The sequence below is a fragment of the Carassius carassius genome, chromosome 2, assembly GCF_963082965.1.
Source record: "Carassius carassius chromosome 2, fCarCar2.1, whole genome shotgun sequence".
Taxonomy (NCBI): domain Eukaryota; kingdom Metazoa; phylum Chordata; class Actinopteri; order Cypriniformes; family Cyprinidae; genus Carassius; species Carassius carassius.
Genome location: NC_081756.1, coordinates 6,052,344 through 6,076,977, shown reverse-complemented (window position 1 = coordinate 6,076,977; position 24,634 = coordinate 6,052,344). Strand labels below are relative to the sequence as shown.

General features: G+C 36.2%; 2 protein-coding genes across 3 annotated transcripts in view; both read right to left on the bottom strand.

Moving 5' to 3' along the window:
- The window catches only part of LOC132101136 (kinesin light chain 2-like), a 12,622-nt gene extending 863 nt beyond the window's left edge, over positions 1-11,759 (bottom strand). The window contains exons 1-13 of one of the 2 annotated variants that reach the window (XM_059505854.1): positions 11,391-11,759; positions 9,073-9,315; positions 7,773-8,076; positions 6,474-6,690; positions 5,262-5,451; positions 4,024-4,197; positions 2,978-3,077; positions 2,548-2,597; positions 1,826-1,893; positions 1,624-1,732; positions 1,345-1,485; positions 498-622; positions 353-410 (exon numbers count right to left, since the gene is read on the bottom strand). In XM_059505854.1, the coding sequence (XP_059361837.1) occupies positions 353-410; positions 498-622; positions 1,345-1,485; positions 1,624-1,732; positions 1,826-1,893; positions 2,548-2,597; positions 2,978-3,077; positions 4,024-4,197; positions 5,262-5,451; positions 6,474-6,690; positions 7,773-8,076; positions 9,073-9,300 (1,764 nt within the window). In that variant the 5' untranslated portion in view covers positions 9,301-9,315; positions 11,391-11,759. Of the gene's footprint in view, positions 1-352; positions 411-497; positions 623-1,344; positions 1,486-1,623; positions 1,733-1,825; positions 1,894-2,547; positions 2,598-2,977; positions 3,078-4,023; positions 4,198-5,261; positions 5,452-6,473; positions 6,691-7,772; positions 8,077-9,072; positions 9,320-11,390 lie in introns of both variants that reach the window. The other variant, XM_059505859.1, reaches the window with a different exon arrangement.
- A 4,065-nt stretch (positions 11,760-15,824) lies between these two features.
- Positions 15,825-24,634, bottom strand: part of LOC132101129 (phosphofurin acidic cluster sorting protein 1-like) — a 43,906-nt gene continuing 35,096 nt past the window's right edge. The window contains exons 11-24 of the mRNA XM_059505848.1: positions 23,955-24,035; positions 22,815-22,936; positions 22,202-22,331; positions 21,271-21,375; positions 20,251-20,357; positions 19,913-20,067; positions 19,664-19,774; positions 19,400-19,502; positions 19,283-19,325; positions 18,212-18,254; positions 17,972-18,110; positions 17,388-17,626; positions 16,384-16,503; positions 15,825-16,307 (exon numbers count right to left, since the gene is read on the bottom strand). Of these exons, the coding sequence (XP_059361831.1) occupies positions 16,189-16,307; positions 16,384-16,503; positions 17,388-17,626; positions 17,972-18,110; positions 18,212-18,254; positions 19,283-19,325; positions 19,400-19,502; positions 19,664-19,774; positions 19,913-20,067; positions 20,251-20,357; positions 21,271-21,375; positions 22,202-22,331; positions 22,815-22,936; positions 23,955-24,035 (1,617 nt within the window). The 3' untranslated portion in view covers positions 15,825-16,188. The remainder of the gene's footprint in view (positions 16,308-16,383; positions 16,504-17,387; positions 17,627-17,971; positions 18,111-18,211; positions 18,255-19,282; positions 19,326-19,399; positions 19,503-19,663; positions 19,775-19,912; positions 20,068-20,250; positions 20,358-21,270; positions 21,376-22,201; positions 22,332-22,814; positions 22,937-23,954; positions 24,036-24,634) is intronic.

The following is a 24,634-nucleotide window of genomic DNA, read 5'->3' as shown; positions in this document are numbered from 1 at the left end:
GACACATGAACATTTTTATCATGCAACATAACACTGTGGAAATGCACATCATTTTTAGACTCATGTTAAAATTGACTTCAAATTGAATTCAAAATGAGCATCTTAAAATCTTAATCTTGCTGTGATTTGTACAGGTTATTCTAAATCTCATTATTTTAAAAGTAAATATATCTGAGAAAAAAAAAAAAAAAAAAAAGCTTTCTGTGTGAATATATTTTAAAATGTAATTTATTTCTGTGATCAAAGCTGTATTTTCAGCATCATTCCTCCAGTCTTCAGAGTCACATGATCTTCAGAAATCATGCTAATATGCTGATTTGTTGCTCAAGACACATTATATTATTGTACACACCTGTGAGGTTTCTTCTGCGCTCTTGTTGAGGAAATTTAAGGAGCTCGCCCTCTTCATCCTTTTGAAGCAAACACAAACACCAGTTAAAGGCTGATCTCTAACCAGTTAGTGTGTTTTGGGGAGAAGACAGAGGGTTGAGTCTCACCCGGGGTTGCGTGGCTCCTGAGGGCCGCTGCCCTGCAGCTTCTTCACCAGCATCTCACTGCTGCGCCGCAGCGCTTCCCGAATCTTCCCGAACGAGCCGCTCCTGCGCAGGCCGCCGTTACCATCCTGTGCTCACAATATATGATCAACCTCAAGATTTATACACGCACACACAACCAGTCAAAACTTACATTAATAATACATTAAAATACAAATAAATATATATATATAAATCTCTTATGCTCATAAAGGCTGCATTTATTTAATCAAAAATACTGTAAAAACAGAAAAACTGTTAAATGTTAATACGAATTAAAATAACTCCTTTCTGTTTGAATATATATTAAACTGTAATTTATTCCTGTGATCAAAACTGTATTTTCATCATCATTACTCCAGTCTTCAGTGTCACATGATCTTCAGAAATCATTCTGATATGATGATTTGCTGCTCAAGACATATTTATAATTATTAGCAACGTTAATATTAAACTGATAGTGTGCTGCTTCATATTTTTGTGATACACCATTCAAATGTTTGGGGCACGTTAAAAATATTAAAAATAATACTTTTATTCAGCAAGGATGCATTAAATTAATCAAAGTGACAGAAAATACATTTAGAATCTTCCAAATGATTTTTATTTCCAATAAATGCCGTTCTTTTGAACTTTCTATTCATCAAAGGATCCTTCATAATATACCGGTGTCCACAAAAACATGAAGAACTGATGAACTGGTGAGCCACAAAACGCAAAACGAACTTCATTTTGTCATGATTTTGTTTGAAATCAGTTAGTTTGAAGTATATCAGGGCCTTTATTTTTTAAATTGTACTGCTCCACTGACCCCGCTCCACTCGGCTTCGTCTCCTTCGACGTCTCCTCGGGGGCCGTTTACACCGTCCCGACTCTGACGTCTGTCCCCTCCAGCACAGCCTCCGTCCTTCAGCAGCTCCACCACTTTACTCTGATTAATGGCATCGATGCCCTGACAGACACAAGAGTTCGCAGTCGATTAAAATAACCAGTAAATTAACATTAATAACATGGCTCTCTTCCTGTGTGAGTCATCTGCACAGGACGTCAACCTCGAGTTTAAAGGTCGAGCATCAGATGCCTGCTGTACCTGCTTGCGGTTTTTGGTCACACACTCCTCCAGCGTCTCGGCGGCCTCCAGCTTACCCTGCCGGCGGTACAGAGCACCCAGACTATTCAGCGTGGTGTTAACAGTGGGGCTACAGGACAGAAACGGCACGAGAGTCACTCCAAACACTGATTCCTGCACACGCTGATACCCAGAATCCTCGGAGGCACAGCTGCACACTCACCTGTCCACTTTACAGGCTTTGTGCCAGCTGCCATACTCGCTGTACGGACCCGAGTCCTTCCTCTTACCCTGGAAATGACCATCAGATAAACTGAACTCACGGCTTAAACACAGATTAAATACAATGAAATGAGAGCATTGGAAATATAAAAAAAAATTATATTATATTATAATTATATATATATAAAATTAAAAGAGGACCACACTAAATTTTTGTTCAGAGGAAAATAAATTTGATACTTTTAATTAAGCGCCTAAATAAAAGCAATGTCTTACTGCTTAAATATCATTAATATAGATATGTTTATGAACATAGATATAGTAGATTTTTTTTAAAGTGCTGCATTTATTTGTTATAAATTACTGTAAAAATCAGTAATATTGCGAGTATTGTTTTTATTTCAGGATTATTTGATGAGTAGAAAACAAAAACAATAGCATATATTTGAAATGGAAATCTTTTCTAACATTATAAGTGTCTTCACTGGCACTTTTGATCAATTTAATGCATTCTTTCTAAATAAAAGCATATATTTCTTAAAAAAATATTAATAATAATAATATTTCATTGACCTGAACTTGAGCGGTAACGTTTTTACATTTAAATAAATACATTTATACAAATATATACACACACACACACACACACACACACACACACACACACACACACATATAAAGTATATATAAAATTAAATATATATAATATAAAGCCTATAATACCTTGCTCTCTTCTCTTTCCTCTGCATGCATCCAGATTGGTTTGTTATCATCTGTGGGAGAAAAATTATTCTAATTAAAATAAAATGTTGAATGAATTCAATATTACAACCGTTTTTTTTAATCTATCTAGCAGCTTTCCCTGCATGGCATCAGATACTGAGTGGCTAGTCTAATGAGCTTGTTGTGCTCTCAGGAAGAGCAGGTGGATGTTTGATTGTAAACCTGTAAGCGTCTGATTGGCTAAAAGCCTGTGATGTCATAACAGATTAAACAAAACCTCACTCTGACGCCATCCTGACAGAAACTTATGAAGATAAAACAAAAAGGTGTCCATTCCATTAAAATAAAAAGGTTTACGAAACTCACATAAAACAAATATGAACATATGATGTCCATGCATGTGTAATTATATGTGATGATAAATGCATACTGTTGACAGATCCGAACTCTTTCTCATGAGCACGGGTCAGGATCTCCTTGTAAAGCGTCTCTGCGTCTTTGAATTTGCCCTGTTTCAGGTAACACGTCGCCTGCGGAGGAAACAAAATATGAATATACCTACTTTCACAGATAAACATGAGAACAGGAGACAGCAGGACGTAGACATTAGATGCAAACTTGATATGAGGCAAACAAGTTCTGATTCAGTTTATTTGCTCTTAAAAATATATATATATATTTTTTTCCATTCTGTTTGGACGGTGTTAGTTTTGATTAAAGCATGCAGAAATGAAATCACACTGCAATGTCAGGATCACTGCATTCACGAGCTCAAAAGATTACATGACTGCAATCAATTACAACAGTCAGCATTGCAACCTTTAATGCAATGTGAGTAAATCTAAAAACAATGCTATAATCAACACTTTATGATTGGCAGTTCCACATTTAATCCTCATTACATATGCAGAGCTTCCGGCCAATCACAGCAGTGGGTGTTTACAGAAAGACGCGCCCCTTTAGGCTACGAGTGTTTAAGTCAGAGGACTAAACTCAAGGTGGAAAATGACCACGCTTGAATATAATAACGAAATGAGGAAAAACACAATTGGTCTAATAAATTAATATGAAAACATCAGATTAAAAAATTCAAACAAATATACACAAGCAGGACGAACAAATTGATGTTTAAAAGAAAAACAAGATTAGATGCATTTTATTCACTGCTTGTTTATTGAACTGTTGAAATATTTCATTTAAGTACATAAATATATCAATATTTCATATATATGAATATAACCGTTAATATAAATTCAGAAATAAACAGGGTAGAAAATTGCTTCTATTTTTAAGTTGTTTTTGATGTAAAAATCCTACTAATATTATAAGAAGTGCACCTCATAAAAATTCCAAAACAATAATAATAATGAAAGTCTCAAGGTTTGGTGATAATATCGCACAATGAGAGACTTGTATGTTTAAACACCAAATTAGGTGACGGTGTCAAGGGATCAAACTTATGTGATCTGTCCTCACCAGGTTGTTTTTGGTCTTGGCCACGTTGGGGTCATCGGTGCCCAGTTTGTTCTCGTAGATCTCCAGCGCCCTGCGGTAATAATACTCCACTTCCTCATACTTGCCCTGATTCTGACACAGCAGAGCCAGATTATTGAGCTGCTTCGCCACGTCAGGGTGGAACTTACCCAGAACCTGCAAACACACACACACACACACACACACTTTACAACACTGGTTACACTCGGGGATTAAAGTGTTCCTTCACTAAGGTTCATAAAGACATATGCTTCATTCCTGAATGATTCAGCCATTCGAACGAATCAACTGAATGAATGATTCAATGATAAAATCAGTGACTTGTCGCCATTTGCTGGTGGATTTAGTTTAATTTCTAGCATATAAATTTCAGTCAGGAGCATTGTCCTCCTAATTAAAAATTTTAGGAGCACCTTCTGATCAATAATAAAAAATTTCTAATAAAAAATTAGCCCTCCTAATAGGAGGTGAAATATGAATCTTTAAAGTGGCAGGAGTAGTTTCTTTTTTACCTTTCTAATGGCATCAATTTCATCCGTCAAATGTAAAAAGCAATTGTATGCTTATAAGCTTTTTAAAATTTCTATTTAAAACAACATAAGAAGTAGAATAAGACAAGTTACCAATCATATGAAATTAATATTAATAAATTAATTTACACTACAGAAGTGGCACAGAAGAACACTAAAGTGGCATGTAGGTACATTTCCAGACGTTAATGAAGCGCAGAGGTGGCATGAGTGGATATTAATGTTTTTAATATATAATCCTGAATACAAAAATGATTTAAATAACTGACATTGTACGCTAGAAATTAAACCAAATCCGCCAGCAGGTGGCGGCAAGTCACTGATTTTATCATTGAATCATTCATTCAGTTGATTCGTTCGAATGGCTGAATCATTCATTCAGTTGATTCGTTCGAATGGCTGAATCATTCATTCAGTTGATTCGTTCGAATGGCTGAATCATTCATTCAGTTGATTCGTTCGAATGGCTGAATCATTCATTCAGTTGATTCGTTCGAATGGCTGAATCATTCATTCAGTTGATTCGTTCGAATGGCTGAATCATTCATTCAGTTGATTCGTTCGAATGGCTGAATCATTCATTCAGTTGATTCGTTCGAATGGCTGAATCACTCAGGAACGAAGCATCTGTCTTTATGAAGTGACAGATATCAGTCGTAGTAAAGGGACTCTTCATCATGTGTTCTCCACCTTCTCGCGGATCTCCAGCGCTCTCTTGCAGAGCGGCTCGGCCTCCTTGTGTTTCCCGCGCTTGCCGTACAGCACGGCCAGGTTGTTGAGGGTCGCGGCCACAGCGGGGTGATCTTTCCCCAGAGTCTTCTCTCTGATGGCCAGAGCGTCGTTCAGCAGGTGAGCCGCCTCTTTATACTTGTTCTGATCCCTGGAGCGACACGCAGCAGACTGATCACTTTACTGCTAGTGCTGCAGCACCAGTTCAGCAGACTTTAGTGACTGAGACAGGGGTGTTAATGATGGGATTTGACTGCTTCATACAAACAACAACAAGTGAACATGTCAGCTGCACAGACGGTCGGTTTGTTGATTTCCATTTAGATGAAGATTTTTCAGGCTATGCTGTTTTTAGGTGATGCATGACAAATCTTCACGTGATTTGTAGCTCAACTGCCAACCAGTCCATCACAGTAAACTTAATGCTTTGATACGAAACGGTCTCAGCTTTCAAATTGTGTCAACTTTTCCAACAAAATAGTCTTATATTAGGAATAAAATGACATTTTCTACCCTGAGATTTCTCTACTTTTATAAATGTAAATATATTTAGGTTGATATGAAAAGTGCTGATTTATTTATTTAAATATATATATATATATATATATATATATATATATATATATACACATACACTTTACATGATTTTAAAAAAATATATAATTGCTTTTTCAAAATCGTATTTTTATTTTATTTAAATTATACACAACAATTACATGTAGATTTCTATTTCAAGATCATGTTAAAACATGAATATCAAATATGATCATCATTTAATTGTTTATATTACTACAACAAATTAAAACATCATTAAAAAAAATAATTTTACAGTATTATTTTACATGTATTAGTGCTGTCAAATCATTAAATCCCATCAAAATAAGTTTGTGTACTGTGTATATCTATTTATATTAATACATACAGTTTATATATTTAGAAAGGATTTACATGTATATATTTATATTAATATAATTTATATCATATATAAATATATTTGATACATAAACATAGCATAATTTCCTTAAATATATACATGCATGTGTGTGTCTTTATATACATAAAATATACACAGCACACACACATGTAATATATAAACAAACTTTTTTGGTTTTTGGCTAAATTAAACTTCGGGTGCTAATTTGGGTGCTTCACTAGGCTGCGGTGACCTCTGACCTGTAGACCAGGGCGAGGATGTTGAGCATGGTGGCCACGTCTGGGTGGACGTGTCCGGAGGTTTTCTCCAGGTCCTCCAGAGCCTGTTTGCAGAGCGGCACGGCCACCTCGTAGCGGCCCTGAGACGCGTACTGGATCACCAGGTTATGAAGCGTCCTCAGACGGGCCGGGATCTCGTAGCCCCCCTGCTGCGCCGCCGCTTCACCGCTGGGCTGAGCTGGAGCCAGGGGTCAAAGGTCACAGATTAACCCCAGAGAGCCTGACACATGCACATCTACAGCCTCTGATTTTTATAAAGCTAACGCAATAACTATTTTGCTAGTAATATTTCAACATTTAATGGACTGAAGCATCATTTTCCTGATTGTTTCCAGTAACAATATTGCAAAGACCAAACTTAATTATATGCATTAAAATCAGAGTTGTTTACTATAATATTTTTAAATCATATAATATATATATATATATATATATATATATGTGTGTGTGTGTGTGTGTGTAGAAATATAATACTGTGCGTTTTTGTGCATTTATATAAAGAATAAACATTTTAAAACATGAATGCATATTATAAAAGTTTTTTGCTTGTTGAAATAATCATGTTTTAATGTTCTTAAAGTTTCTAAACTGATTTGTTTAAAAAAAAAAAAAAAAAAAAAAAATACAAGTCTGTCTCAAAATCATGTTAAAATGATTTTAAAAATCCAAATCTGAAATCAGGCTTTTGAGGAAGGATGTGTGTTCATCTCTCAATCAGCATTGCTTGCTTTAGGTGTTTTGAAACGACAAAGCTTTAGTAATTAAATATCATCTATAAAACATGGAATTGGGAGATTTTCTTTTATGCAAGTATCTGGTCTACTGTTATAAAGTTACATGACAAGGATCTGAATTTCTTATTTTTTGTCCATATAAATATCAGCATCTGCAACAAATTACATATTTTTGCTCAGTTTGGGTCTCTGAATAAAACTAATTTGTTTTTCTTAACATATTGGCCCTATATTATACTATACAAGCCATAAATATTAAATATGATACTCAACAAAAACATATATGCACTTTTTTTTTGGACCACAGAAGCAGTCCTAAGTCTCTTTTTTGCCCCCTCAGATTCCAGATTTTCCTCCTAACAAACCATACATCAATGGAAAGCTTATTTATTCAGCTTTCAGATTATCTACAAATCTCAGTTTCCCAAAATTGCCCCTTTTGACTGGTTTTGTGGTCCAGCAAGGTCACAGATGTTCAATAATGGTTTCATTTCAAAAGTCTATTAAGGGCATGGCTCTCTCTCACCTGGGCCCTGCTCGTCGTCGTTTGGAAACAGGTCGTCCAGATTGTCCTTCTCCTTCTCTCCCGTCTTCTCCTCGGAGGGCGAGGCGTCCTCGTCCAGCTTCCGGATCTGGTTCATGAACTCCAGGTGCTTCTTCTCCTCCTCCAGCTGGGCCACGCTCTGCTCGCTCTTCTGCAGCTTGTGCTGGGTGCTGGCCAGCTCGTCCCGCAGCCACTGGTTCTCCTGACAGAGACGACGCACCTGAGCACGCAGCTTCTGCTTCTCTGACTCCACGGCGCTCAGGTGACCGGACAGAGCGATGATCACCTGAGAGCAGACGACACATCAGTCTGAGACAGGCTCGCAGGAAATAATACTGCATTCTTTACAACCTTCTATTCATCAAAGAATCCTGAGAAATAAGATGCATCACTGTTTCCCCAAAAACATTCACTGTTTCTACACTGATAATAATCAGAAATGTTTATTGAGCAGCTAAGATCATGTGACACTGAAGACTGGAGGAATGATGCTGAAAATTCAGATTTGATCACAGGAATACATTACATTTTAACATATATTACAATAGAAAACATGTATTTTAAATTGTAAAAATTTTAAATAAATGCTGCCTTGGTGAACAACCTTAATTCAATAATTAATAAATCGTACTGACTCTAACCCTTTGAACATTGGTGTATGCAAACATTTGTAATATTGTAACTTATGATAAATTCTGGCTATTATAACAATTTTTTGTTATAAAACAAATGTACAAAACATGACATGTAACTGATATAAGTCTGTAAGAATGGATTGAAAATTGCATTGATGTTATTTAAAATAATTTAATTGTATTACTTATTATTGGAAATTTAACTTCTTATTAATTGCAAATAACTTATTGCTAATTTTCTTTGTTTAAAAATACAAACATTTAATGTAAAAAAGCTGCATTAATATGTTTGGAAAATTTGGAATATTTGATTCATATATATATATATTAAAGTATAATTTTTTTTAAAAATCCATTAAAAAAGGAAATACAATTACCATTATAAAAAAATTATACATTTAATTCTCTGAAATAATTTACATTTATTATTTTTTTCTGTGGCAGGACAGGCAGAAAAACTACTGTCCCAATCAGGCAAGCTTAAAAATAATTGAGTTAAGTCCAAAATTAAACTAACTTAAGTTTAAGTTTCTATTTTCTCCAGTAACGCTCTGCTATGGTGTTTGCCACAGTGATGCAGAATCAAGTCTGATTACTTGTAGCAGTATTAGCATTATTAGCATTGGTGAAGTGAAAGCAGATGATACCTGCGCCTCTCCGAGCCCCAGCTCGATGTCCTCCAGACTCTTGCGGAGCAGGCTGGACTTCTCCTGCGCGGCCGGAGGCTGAGCACAGTCCAGGATGGAGTTGAGGAGCTGAGCGTGTTCCCCTCGCAGCGCCTCCAAACCCTGCATCACCGCTTTAGTGTTCAACACGATCTCGTCCTGCGTGGGCCGCTCCAGCGTGTCTTCTCGTGGGTACACCATGGCTGACATCACCCACCCGCCGGACTCACTGAGAACAGACCGACTGTCACCATTACAAACAGATGGGACACAGATCTGAGCTCACCTGCAGCTTTTACAGGAAATCAGCTGAATCAGACTCAGCTTACTACCACTAGAAGAAACAGTGAAGAATAAAATATAACGTAACAAAAGCTGCCAAGATAATGAGCAACATCTCATTTTCATTCAGTTTAACTTGGTGTATTAAAAATAACTAGAACTGAAATATAAAAAATATATTTATAAAAAATATAAAACCATAATAGACCGACAAAAAATATATAAACTAATAAAAATGACAAATATATATATATATTTGAAATTAAAACCATAAAACATTTGTTACGTGACATAAAATAAACAGAACAAAGAAACAGAATAAAATATATAAAAACAAAATGTTATTTCCGTAAATTGACAGACAATATTTTTTTGTTTTCATTTATTTTAAATTGTATTTAACTGTATTTAAACAATACAGACATATACAAAAACGAACAAAAATGGTAAAAAATAATTAACAAAAATAACTGAAATAAAAAAATTATTACAGATATTTAATATAAAATATTACTAAATATACAAATTGTAAAATTATAAAATTAAATAAAATTATTTAAACAGCAACTAGTAAAAATGACAAACAAACAAAAAAAATTGCAAAAACTGAAATAATCTATAAACTATATATACTTTATAAACTATAGATTTTAAAACAATAATTAATAAAATGAAAAAATAACTAAAATGGAAATAAAAATGAATAAATCTAATAATAAAACAAAACAACAACAACAAAAACCAAAACTAATAAAATTAAAAAGTAAACTATTTATAAATAATTAAATTATTATTACTATTATTACTATATAAATTATTGCAATTTTTTTTTTTTTTTTTGGAAATAAAATCAGAATCTCATCTCAGTGAAACTAATATAACACTAAAATGGTGCAAAATGACTGGTGACTTCAGTCCTAATGACTTCATTAGACCCTGGAGTGCATCATGATCAATCACTGCACCTCACACCCAAAAACAGCCAATCTGGCAACACGGAGTACAAGTGCTGACAAACAGTCCTGCTGCCCGAAAACATCTGAAGTGATGGAGGACAGCCGACCTGCCAGCCGTGTGATTCAGCTCCAATCAACCCGAGCACATCTGGGCTCACTAATGCAGCTAATAACGAGCCATCACAGAAACAGCAGCAACAGGAGTGACACTGCAGTTTTAGGAGCTGAAGTGTGATATTATGACAGTTCACACACAACCTCCATCATCCGGGCACCTGCATTTCCACCTGCGTCCAGCAGAGGCGCCCTTCTTCAGTCATCACGCCTATAGACTGCAATGCAGCACCAGCAGAGAGAGAGAGAGAGAGAGAGTCCCGCATCAAACACGAGATGTGCAGCTTATAAACACACCAGCTCAGACACAAACCGCGTCCAGATGCTCACAACCTTTCATCTGATGAGTCCAGATTTCACCAGGACTGACAGCTGCCTGGAAAAATCAGGTCAAACCTGGAGAACTGCATCAAGGTGACCCCCAGCACAACACATGAACTCTTCCAGACGACCAGCATCCTCACATCCGAGCGAAAACAGGCCCTGCTCCGAGAACACGGCCGTGTGAAACAAGCGAAACTGCTAAAGTTTGTGTAACCCACTCAAAACATCAGCAAACTCTTTTTTTTCTCATGCAAACTGCCTTACATCACCCATCCTGTATAACCATATAATAGCCTACTACCCGAGAATAAATCATGCATATTTGATTCATAACCCCAGAAATATTCACTGCACCATCAATGACTGGATGATGAAGGCGAAAATCAACAAATGCATCATAAATCAGCCATTCATAATCTGGTTTGCTCTTTCAGAAATTATAATGCCATGACTATTTGAATAAACCCAAATATTTACTATTGCGCTAAAATGGGTTTTGTTTTTGGCAGATCAGGCTAAACTTTCCCCTTTCAATCAGCCAGCAGTTTAGCATCCTATTGTATGATCGATGCATATCAAACACTAGAGCGCAGCTCATTATTGCATCCGTTTAAGAAAGGTAACGTTACCTTTAATAATCCGCTTTTTGGGGTTGTTTCGGGCTCTTGTTGAACTCAAGCGTGAAAACAACGTGATGTTATGATTCAGAGGCGTCCGAAATCCAAGACTTGCTCCAATAAAACGATATCAGACGTGAATCAGGTGAACCGGAGAAGCATCGGCCGTGATGATGCGCTTTTGTCTTCCACGCGCTCAGCAGAACAAACGCCCGAGCTCACGGTGACCCGCTTTCGCTTCGTCCATCCTTCTCTCCCTTTCAGCTCGACGGTTGGCGGATCTTTGTGCTGGAGTGAGTGAGGATGACCACAGCAAACTGAAAATGGCTGATGTGTGTGTTGTGCTCCCCTCCCAGAATCCAAAGCCCTGCGCTGACATCACTACACCCGCCCTCGCTCAACCGGGCGTGGACGCGCTGTGCGCGTGCGTGAGAGGGGGCCGCGTTTCTGAATGGCAATATGCTTTGTCTTCCAAAAAAACAGTTAAAATGTGTGCGTATATTCTGAAGGTTTTTACTGAGGGGTTTGTCTATATAACATTCACATGATATTATACAACATTTTATTCCTAAAAGAGCTTCGTGGTATCTAGAAAAGTATGCAAAAGAGTACATTTTTAATTAAAAAATAAAATACCTTAATAATATAGTAAAATACTTCTAAAATACACACAATTGTTTTAATATATGGTGTTTAATCAACCGGGGAAGTATGGAAATATATATTAGTTAAACATTTTACCTTATTTATGTAGTGTTTGCATAAATTATGAGATGTTTTCACAAGCATAGATGTACAATTCTGTGCTAAACTGACCAAAGTTGTTTAAATCCTATTAGAAAATATTTAATCATTAAGATATCTCTTGCAGAGCAATGCAATTGACAAATAATATTTACTTTTGTTTTACCAAAAATCTACAAACTACACAGGAGAATTTACAAATCAGGTGTTTATTAAATAAAAAAAGAATACAAGTAACACTTCCACTGTCCATACCACATCTATTGATTGACAACTCAATTATGAAAAAGCAGTACTACAAAAACATGTCAAATAAAAAAAATAACACAATAAAGGGACATGAGTTCATATTACAAGCACTTTGGATTTGTACAAGCATTTTTGTCTAAAGGCAAAAAGGCAGAGCTGAAGACTGCTAAAAGATAATAAATGCATGTGCAAAAATACTTATCCCATCCACAAGCTCGGCTTCTCGATCTTCCACGACTAAATATTAACCAATGATTTACTTTACACAGAAGGTTAACTTTGGGTTTGAAGCCGAAGCTTGTGGAATTCAGGCATTTTATCTCTCCAACAGATTACATTGACAAGAAATATCTGAAGCGGACGAACGGCATTCTGATTGGCCACTGCAATGATTAGTCGACCAATCAGAATGCTGGAATCCTCTTCATGATGTTGAACTTTCACAGGACAACTCAACACAGATACAGATACAGAGGACAAAGACCAGACTCCACACGACACACGCATTAAGAGACAGTCCATGTTCGAGTGAAACGATTGGAAACGCTCTTTAATATTGAAATGAATCAGTCAGAAAACTTGGTACTTCCCATTCCCATTCCAGATTGCTCCATAAATACTGAAAATCATTTTCCATACATACAAAAACACAAACAAAATGTAACAGCTGACACTCTTTGGCAGTGACACTCTTTTTTTTGCCCCTCATTTTCTCCATTCAATGCATTTCCATATCAAAATTTAACCTGGACTCCGAAATCGTTGCCATTTATTTATTTATCGTAACTCAAAACGCTTGTTTGAAGGTTTCTGCAAGTGTTTGTGTATTTGCCATCATGCAAGCGTAAAACACAGACAGCAACAACAGTACAGATATTTGAAGTAGTTCAGCGTGGGTTTTTCTCTTTATATGCTCAACATCTACGGGGGGCTTTTCTAGAAGGTCTCTAAGCTTTGGGGGCCATGCTCGAAATCATTTAGGATTTTCAGATCCAATGAGGAATGATCAAAGCCTCAACAAGGCTGCAAAACCCTCTAGACAAACTGAAATACTCAAAGTATTACTTGCAGCTGTTATGACGACCACAGTATGTGTCTTCCTATGAGCCTTAGAATTTAGATCACAAAGATATTAATAAAATGCAATTTGAACAACTACATAAAACATAGTAAGAACATATCTGCTATAGGAAAATTATTAATGTGAGGATATTTGTTCAGTAGTGCGGTACTGATAACCAACATTAACTAAAATAAAAACTAATCTAAAAATATGGGCATAAAAAGGAGAGATGCATTTAATGCACACACACACACACACACACACACACACAAAACACACACTTCAAAACTATTGCTAAGCATCTCTGTAAGAAGCAGGAACAAATACAAACCTAACTGACCCATCCTTACTTTAATACTCTGTTATTCTTAATACTTCTAACCACAGAGAAAAATGATGCTGTCATCCCAGAAAACATGACTTAAGAAAGAGTCTCACATCCAGGTCATATATTAGCTCAAAAATCAAAAGAAACAATAATTATATAAAATTATTTTACTAAAAATGACTTTAATGCAAATATTTGTATTAGAAATCAGCAAAAATGAACTAAATTGCAACAAATGCTAACATGATAGACTTTATGCAACTAAAACTTAAATAATCTGTAAAAAAAAGAGTCCTAAATTTGGGCAGGTTTTCTTGAAGCAACATATATTTTCACATTTTGTTCTTTTGATTTTTGTGGTGAAATATGACATGTTTGTCCCAGGTTTTGTGAGATTCACTCTTTCAGTTTGAAAGTGAATTAATAATGATATTAGGAGTTCAACAGATTAATTTTGTAACAAACACTGTATATTAATAATTCATCTGTATTTCAAGCATTTCAAGCTGCAATGGGTGGAAAAACGCTGAATCTTGTGCCGTGAATATTGTATAGTTAACACCACAAACACACACTCGCATGAACCAACACACACTACACACTGGCTTCACTCTTACTGTGGCACAACAACATCTCATAGATAGTTTTTAAGTTTGTTATTATTTTAAAACCACATTTTAGTGATGCTTTGTTAGTTGCATTACCTACTGTACCACTCACAAGATTATCTCACAGAAGTTATAGACAGATAAAACCACGTTACTTTGTGAAAGCTGCCATTAGCAGTAATGTTACACGCTCCAGCTAGAAAATAAAGGGATGTTGTAGCTCCAGATTTACTGATCTCGGATCAGTTCTGACGTTTTGTTCACAGCGCAAAAGTACATAATATATCAAGTTGTGTTTTCTTGAAAATGATTTCATGCTTCAAACTAGAAAAAAAGTGTATAATCTTCATTTTTCGATCAGAAACCAAGACTTTACTTCTTAAGTCATTTTGCTTCTCAAGTAAATGTGTCTTAATTTAAATATGTTCAGATATTTGAACAAAAGAAACAAAATAAGACAAAAAAATGAAACAAAAAAATGAAGAAACTGATATTTTCGCAGTGTGTAAAGGTAGTGTTTGTGAATGATGTTTTAATTGAGCATTCTGTATGAGGAGCTGGTCCGTTTCTTGTGCTTTGGATGAAGATGTGAAGAAATGAAGGCGAAGTTAAGTGCATAGCATTTGACAACCCTTCTCTCCAAACCAGTTTCCAGCTGTAAAGATGCACACAAGAAACAAAAAGAAAAGCACTAAAACTTAATGGGTGTCATCTTCACCTCCACCCTCGCCCAGCCTCTACGTCAGGCCTTGTGCTGCTTGACAGGACACCGTTCTCTTAGAAATCAAGTCCGCCTTGAAATCATTGCCATTGCCAAGGTTATAAAGATGACTGACTCGTTCTGTCCCGTAATGTTTACATTCTGATCGGCCAGAGATCTTTGGAGATGGTTTATGGAAAGAAATAAAACCTGTAGATGAGCTACATATTTAAGCTAAAAGGTCACTTTAAAGGTCACAAAATAAAAATGATAACTGACATAAAAGTGTGTTTAAAAATAAATCTAAATTGAATTTTTTTATTCTAGTTAACAGAGATTAACCAGTGTGAACTACTAACCTTCTGTATATGTAGACTGTATGTTAACTTTGCCAGTGCATTATGGGTGATGTAGTTTAAGACATGCAACAACGCATTTTCAGATTTCGTCGCCTGGAAGGATAAAACAAATTACGCAAAAGATGATTTTTAGGAAATCTCGTCAGTTGGCTAGTGGGCACCTAGTAGCCCCGCCTCCAATGTAAAAACTTGCGTTTAACTCCACCCCCTTAATAAAGGCAGGGACTTTGCTAGTTTTGGAATATTCATTGGTGCTTTTTTCATGTTTGAAACTCTGTTTACAAAAAACTACCATGGCAACCACAGTTTCTGCCAAAATTCCATAGTTACTAAGCAACAGAAAGATTCCGAAAGCTGATTTTACTGTTAAGTTTATCTCCAAACACAGTTACCATGGTAGATTTTAGCAAGACTTAAACTGCATGTATCGATAGATGCTGATGATGAAAGAGGTCAGGTACATCAAGGGATATATTTAGGGTTGTCCAGTGTGATTTAAGCGGTGCATGCTGATAAATCGTCATCATCAGGTGGTGTCTCTGAATTTTGTGCTTGGCCCCCATATGGTGCTCTGGGGCCTTTAATAAATAAAAGTGACTAGCGCTGATAAAAGTCTAGCGAAGCCGCCGAATCGAACGTCTTCAACCCACCAGAGACGGTCTCATCTCAGCTGTGATTGGCCAGCGTTCTTCAGCGGTGTGCAATGGGATGTATGCTGCAGGTTGAAGAGGCGGGGTTAAGAAAGTGGGCCGTCCTAGGAGGGTGGTTTGCTGTAGCCGAACAATCCCACCGGAAGGTACTTGACGTGAGTCGGCCACTGAGCGGCTAGCTGGAAGAACTTCACGTCGTTCCACTCGCATCCATCAATGGAGACTGAGAAAGGAGGAAGAGGAATGTTGTTTTCTGCTGAAGAGAAAGTGTTTTTCTGGCTGTAAAGAAGGTCTGGTACCTTTCAGGATGGTCTGCTGCTGTTTGGCGGAGCAGATGAGCCGGCTGATGCCCTCGATCACCTGACTCTTGGAGTCCATCTCCCGCTCTTTAGGCTTCTTCCCCAGGAAAATAGTGGGAACTGCACAAAGAAAGCGATAGAGACATTACTCATATTGTAATATTATATCCGTTTATGAAGTGTTGGTATTGGTTTTTTGATTTCCACTACCGTTCAAAAGTTTAGTCAGTACATTTATTTATTTCATGAAATTACTACTTTTATTTAGCAAGGATGCATTAAATTGATAAATGCTGTTTTTTTAACTTTCTATTCATCAAAGAATCCTGTAAAATAAAATGAATCAAAAATATTTATTGAGCAGCAAATCAGTATATCATTATGATTTCTGAAGATCATGTGACACTGGAGGAATGATGCTGAAAATACAGCTGATCACAGGAATAAATCACATTTTAACATATATTACAATAGAAAACTGTTATTTTAAATTGTAATAATATTTATTATTTTTGATCAAACAAAAGGTGATCATTATATAATAAATACTGAACTTTTTGTTCATATAAAATTTGTATTTTATATTTGAAATTTAAGTCACTTTTATTATTTTTTAAATGAAAAAACAAAAACGATGTATAATTTATACACACACACACACATATATATTTCTACTAATTAATTTGTATAGTAGTTGTTTTATTTAATTTTTTTTCTCTTGTAATTTATTTTTTCAAATATTTTCTATTATTCTATCCTTGGCTCAATAATGCTTGATAAATTACATATATTTATATTGTATGTGTAACTAATTGTATTTTCGTATTTTTTGCCTTGCAATTTAATTTAATTTTAATTTAATCTGTGCTGTATGATGAATAAAAAATATTGCCCTGTACATTAAACACTTTCTACTACACTGAAGTAATCCTGGATCTTCTGGATGCTCTGAATGTGCACTTTCTCACTTTGCCTGATTCTTGGCTTCGTGGTGGTCTGCTTACCTTTCTTGTTCTTCTCTTTGGTGACCACGGTCATGGCCATAGTGTTGAGCGGCGCTTGTGGCTCGCTGGCTCCTCCTCCTGGCAGACGGCTGACCTGCAGTGACCAGAAGGCGCTCTTCAGGGTGTTCTTATAGCTGGCGTCTTTCCTCTCGCCCTCGCGCCGCTTCTCCGCCAGAGACGCCAGCCAGTAATCCACCTGCAGACCGATGGCGTCCCCGCCGTGAGGCATGCTGGGACTCCTGAGACACACACACACACACACTCATCACAGCAGCCAGAAACCGGTACTGTTTCAAACTGCATTAATACCGCTCTGATTGTTCAATTGACTATCACATTTATACATAAACATGTAGGAATATGCAGTTTTGAGCCATTTTATTCTTCCTGAAAGGTTGAACCACCAGTGAAAGTACTAACATTACTAAACCTAAAACTGAAATATATTTAAAGCTATTTGTAGAAATCATATTTATAGAAATACAATTTCTATAATTATAATAAATATCACATAAAATAGCAAAAATCACATAAAATAGCTAAAATTGAAAATAATACAAATAAAAGCAAGCTCAGTCACTCACCCCTGCACAGCCAAACCTCCGCCCATGGACGGAGACGAGGGGGGCGTGGCCATCTCCTTCAGACTGCTGGGTGAGCCGTGAGAGGGCGGAGACGTGGAGGGGACGGCTAAACTCACAGCCACGCCCTCTTCAGAATCGCCTGGGAAACAGAGACGGACACAGGGTGAGTTATTAAACACCATTATATATATAAGAGTTATTAAACACCATCAGTGCTTCAGTCTGCCTGGAAACACACACCTGCTGATGATTGGCCAGGCTCAATCAAACCCACCTTCACCACCTGTGAGATGACCACAACAGATCACAGCAAATACATATTTGTAGAAATTACACCTCAAAAAAAAAATAGATATATATATACATATATATATACATATATATATATATATATATATATATATATATATATATATATATATATATATATATATTTATTTATTTTTTTTAAACATTACAATACTTGATATATTATATAACGCTTTGAGTGACACTTCTGCTGCTTGAAGTAAATATATAATATAAAAAAGATTATATATTATATATATAAAAAAATAATAATGATAAAAAAAAGATTAATTAAAGGATCATAGGTATTTAATTAAAATACATTCTAGGGGCACATAGTAACCCTCAGAAAAAGTAATTACTGGGTTTATGAATTTAATTTCCAAGTTTATGAATTTAATTTATTATAATGCATGATATAATATAATATATGATGCTTTGAGTGATATGTGCTAGTGAAACAAATGTTTCAGGCATTAACTATTTAAGGAGTAATTTCTTTGGCATGGACAAATATACCTTTTTTATTCAATCAATGCAAAATTCAATATTATGGCTAGAACTTATGGGTGAATTAAATAAAATAAAAACATAAGAGCTAAAAAAATAAAAATAATTATTAAACAATCATTACACAAATTAAATTTTCAATGTTAATTTTCAAGAGATTTATTGCGGTATGCATTTAATTTAATTTATTAAAACATGCTATAACGTATGATGCCTTGAATAACATTAAAGACAAAAACATGAATAATTTCATTGTCATAGCACAAATATATACATGTATTTTAATATTTTTTTATTGCAAAACGTGAGATTATTGCTAGTAAGAAATACTTATGGGTGAGTAAAATAAAATAAATTCCAGGGGTACATTTTTTGATAGTTAATTTAATTACTTTATTAACATATATAAGGCAAAAACTGTCATAAGACAAATAGAAAGGCATTTAATTCTACAAATGCAAAATGCAATATTATGGTTTGTCAGATATACCTAGTGGTGTGATTTGTACTCACCCCGATGAAGGGAATGAATTTCTGGTAGGAATCTTCATCTCTCCTGTAAGAGGAAGTGATTAGTGAGTAGAAACAGCAGTGAGTGATGTGCAGCAGTAAAGAGTGAGACAGACGTACGTTCTGTGTTTGCAGGTCAGCATGGCCTCAGCGATGGGCAGCTGGTGTGTGAGAGCCGCTCCGCTGATGTACTGAGACACACGCGCAGCCACGTCCACCGCATCTACAACGCACACCAGCTGATGGGTTAAACAGCTTTGGAATGGATCAGTGTGTGTGGTGTGAATGTGTGTGTTGTGTGTGCGTGCGTGCGCGTGTATATATATATGTGTGTGTGTGTGTGTGTACTGTGTGTGTGTGTTCTGATGTTGTGTGTGTGTGTACCTGTCTGCGGTGGCTCTGATCGGTTGAATGTGTCTCTCCAGGCTCCGTCCAGGAAGGCTGCGCTGTAACGGTTGTCAAGGGCACCCAGGTGCTTAGCAACAGGATGAGAACCTGAACCAGTTTAAAAAACAAAAAACAAACAAACAGAAACACTGAAATTAACATCCAAAAATATCTGCACTAAAAAAAAAACAGAAAGAACTCCTATGCATCCATCTGTACGTCCCAGTCGTGAGCTGTGTTCCTCACCCAGAGGCACCACCAGGAAGCGGAGGTGATTGAGCCAATCAGACGTCTTGTTGGCCAGCTGAGTGACGAAGAACTGCAGCACTGCTCCCAGATAACTCTGACCTCCGACCACCGCCACCTTCACCGGCCGTGGCATCGATGAGTTACAGTTACAGCTGCACACACACACACACACACACACACACACACACACACACACACACACACAAAGAGTGTGATCAAGATTTCACTGGACTTTACACTACAGGTCAGTGCTTTCTTTACAAATCAGCTGTTTAATTCAGTCCTCTCACTGGTGGTAAACAAGCTTTAATGTTCTCTGTGGTCATGTGACTTACAATTTCTGTATCCGAGTGAGCAGTGCCGAGAGAACAGCCTGAATCTCTGCTCCAGAACACGTGCAGACCACAGGATGCTTCTGAAGCTGAAGCTGCTCCGCAACATACTGCACACACACACACACACACACACACACTGCAGTAAAGTCACTGTAATGATTTCAATTTCAAATAAATGCTGTTTATATTCATTGAAAAATCCTGAAAAATAAAATGCATCATGGTTTCCACAAAAATATGAAGCAGCACAACTCTTTTCAACTGATAATAATCAGAAATGTTTCTTGAGCATCACAGGAATAGATTGCTTTTTAATTTTTTAAATTGTAAAAGTATTTCACTATATTACTATTTTTACTGTATTTTTGATCAAATAAATGAGCCATTTATACTCTAATTCATATTCTGTACTGAGTGGTGGAGTTTGCAAAATAGCTGATATAATGAATTCAATAATACTTTGAAACCGTAAACTTTGCAAATAGTAAACTATTTACTTAGCATAAGAATTTTGATTATCAGTTTATTGCATTGGTTATTACAAATTATGGTGATTTTATTGTAATTTTAATGTAATTTAACTTTTTTTTTAAACGCTTTTTTATCAACGCTGTTGCTATTTTAAAGAGTTAAGCCATGTGAGGTTGTGCATTACGCTCAAATTCCCACAATGCACAACATCCAAGAACAGCACTTAACTGTGGTACAAATACACAACACAGCCATTAGGACAGTCAGCTTCAGTCTCTCTCACACACACACACACACACACACACACACACACACACACACACACACACACACACACACACACACGCGCACACGCACACACACACACACACACACGCACAAACACACACACACACACACACACACGCACAAACAAACACAAACACACACACACACACACGCACACACGCACAAACACACACACAAACACACACACACAAACACACACACACACACACACACACACACACACACACACACACACACACACACACACAGAGTCTCATGTACCTGTCCTTGCCAGTCTGTGCCATTGATCAAGATGAGACTTTCAGGAAGAGCAGCATCAGAAAACAGAATCTGATTCAACTGATCATAGACAGCCTTCCTGAGGACCTGCAAACACACACACACACACACACACACACACACACACACAGGGATGAGTCAGCGGGACATGAATAATTCACATTGACTCTGCAGAACAAGACGAAACACTGCATTAAAATCCTTATTTAAAGCCACGGCAGAGAGAGGAAAGAACTGTGAGGGAATCCGAGGAGAACCGTGCTGTGAGAAAGAAGAGAAACCCTGTTAACACCAGCTATTAACGACCATAGTTCATCCAAAAATGAAAATCTACTCACCTCCAGGCCATCCAAGATGTCGATGAGTTTGATTTTTCATGGGAACAGATTTGGAGAAACTGGATTGCTCTGCAGTGAATGGGTGCCGTCAGAATGAGAGTCTAAAAAGCTGATAAAAACATCATATATAACATATAACATATATTTGTTTAGAGCTGTTATGGCTTCGCTCTGCAGATTTCTCTCCTGGTTCAGACAAGTAAACTTATTCACTGGAGGAAGCACTATTATGGATTATGGACTCATATTTTAGCCAGAAGCACCATCTTAAAACGTCTTAATGGTGGATCTGTTTATTTCAGAAACACAGCTTTTCACTTCTCAACACATTAACTGATGGACTGGAGTGGTGTGGATTCTCGTGATGTTTTTATCAGCTGTTTGGACTCTCATTCTGACAGCACCCATTCACTGCAGAGCATCCACTGGTGAGCAAGTGATGCAATGCTACATTTCTCCACATCTGATGAAGAAACAAACTAATCTACATCTTGGATGGGGGTGAGTAAAGTTTAATTTCTGGGTGAACTACTCGTTGCTTAATACAGATGTAAACAGAGTGTGAATCCTGGCACCTGTGTGCTGTGTCCGAGCTCAGGAGATCTCTCGCTGTCGGAGCTGTTGGCTCGTTCACTCAGCGGTTTGGAGAGCTGACGCTCTTTCACAGGAGTGCAGCGCTTACGGGGTGTTTGTCCTCCGTCCAATCTACACACACACACACACACACACCATCAAACTTGGGCTTTTATGTTCTTGGCATTATTTAACATAGTTTCTAACCTACTAACATTATAAAGGACACAACTGTCACTTTTGATCACTTTTAATGCATAGTTGCTGAATGAAAGTACTAATTTCCTTATAAACTTTGGAACAGTGCTGCACATGATGATATCATAAAGTGGAGAGTTCCGCTCCTTGATTCTGATTGGCTGAGAACACACACCTTTGTTTACTTCTGTGTGTTGCTCGTCAACCACTTTGTTGCAACCACAACAGATTCTCAAGAACTACATTGTTCGGTGGAAGAACTGTTTTTATTAATATCATTACAATTCATTTGCTCCGTTTTATTTTGTGAAACTACGTATATGGAATAATGCCCTCTAGCTGTTATAAATTCACTGTAAAACAAGGCTTCTTGGGGCTTATTGCTTTTTTATATTCCATTCCATTATATTATATTACCTGGGTGACGGCAAGGACTGAAGCTCGTTCTTGCTGGTTTTTAAGGGTGTTCGTGGTTTTTCAGCCACAGACACTGTTATAGACGGTCCGACATCACTGAACAACTCCTGATCAGTCAGTTCCTACAAAACATCGACGCAATCAACACAAAAGAGCTTTAAAACAACACAACTGAAGGAATTTAAATCATGCAAAATCCCAAAGAGAAACGAGTGTAATATAGATTGAGCCCAGGAGTATTTGGACAGCGTGTAAATGTGATGATTTTTGCATTTAACTTGAAATAAACTGGTGTTTTAGTTTAATAAACACCTTTTTTTGTCAGATGTTTTGCTTGCACAATCTTTCTTAAAAATATTTATTTTTCTTATATCATGTAAACATATGGATGCATTTTAAAGCAAGGTTATTACAGTTAACTAAAACAAAAACGAAAATTAAAGAAAAAAATTGTTACTTGAAAAACAAACACATTAACAAAAATAAAATATCTACAAAAAGATAACTTATTTTATTACAGCTACACTTTCGTTCAGTCTAACTTGAAGGACTAAAACAACTATAATGAAATAAAAAATAACAAATCAAAATTAATAAAAATATATACAGACATTTAAAAAAAAAAATTTTTTTTTATAAAAACATAAAATTACTAAAATTTAACTAACATTAGACTGAAAGCAAAAAATATAAAAACTAAATCTTAATATAAAATCGTAATCAGTAAAGGCCCCTTCACACCAAGCACGATAACTATAAAGATAACAATAAAGATATAGTTCTAAAAATCGTTCTCAATATTAAAGAACAGCAGAGTCCACACTACAACTATAACGATAAAGGCACAGAGAAACGACATCGTGGAATCATTTTCAGAATCTTTCTTTTTTTCCAGCTGATGAACGATACAAACATTGACATCCAATCAGAATCCACTCTGCTATAACGAGCTCGAGGATTTAAAGCGGCAGACGCACGTGCGCTCAGAATAAACAGACGATATCGTTCGCTGGTGTGGACGCTAATATCGTTATCTTTATAGTTATCGTTCTTGGTGTGAACGGGGCTTAAGTGACAGCAAATGTGAGTCCGCATGCTTGAGGTGCAGCTGTCCGTGTGTCTCGTGTGTTGGCGTCTCACCAGTGTGTCTGTCTCAGACAGCGGCTCGTCCAGGGTTCGGCTCCGAGAGTGTCTGAGCTTATCTGACGCCGGCTGATCGCCCTGCTGGACACACACAGGAACTACAATCACTCACAATGACTTTTTGCACAATACTAGTCCCTACATCCAAATAAATCATAATAATGATAGAAAATATAGACAAGAGATAAACATCAAATAGTGAAGAGGAAAACTTTTTTGAACCCTTTCCTACAATCCTAAATATATATATATATATATATATATATATATATATATATATATATATATATATATAAACAAAAACAAATATAATCCAAAATTGTTCACCCTTCTCATCTTCATTTGGTTTAACTTAAAGTGGTAAAAATAATTAAAACTAAATAAACTAATAAATAAAAATGTATCATTCAATTCAATTATATAGTGCTTTTCTCAATACACATAATTTCAAAGCAGCTACAGAAAATTATATACAGCTGCTGTGTAATAAAGCAATAAAGAAATGACTAAGAATCAATAAGAAATTACTAAAACTTTAATTGGAATTAAAGTGAAAACCAAAAATATACACATAAAAAAATAATAAGGAGAACAATTTTTTAACCATCTTCTACAATCCTATGGGTCTGCATCCAACTAAAAATAAAATAAAATATTAAAATAAAATATCAATAAAA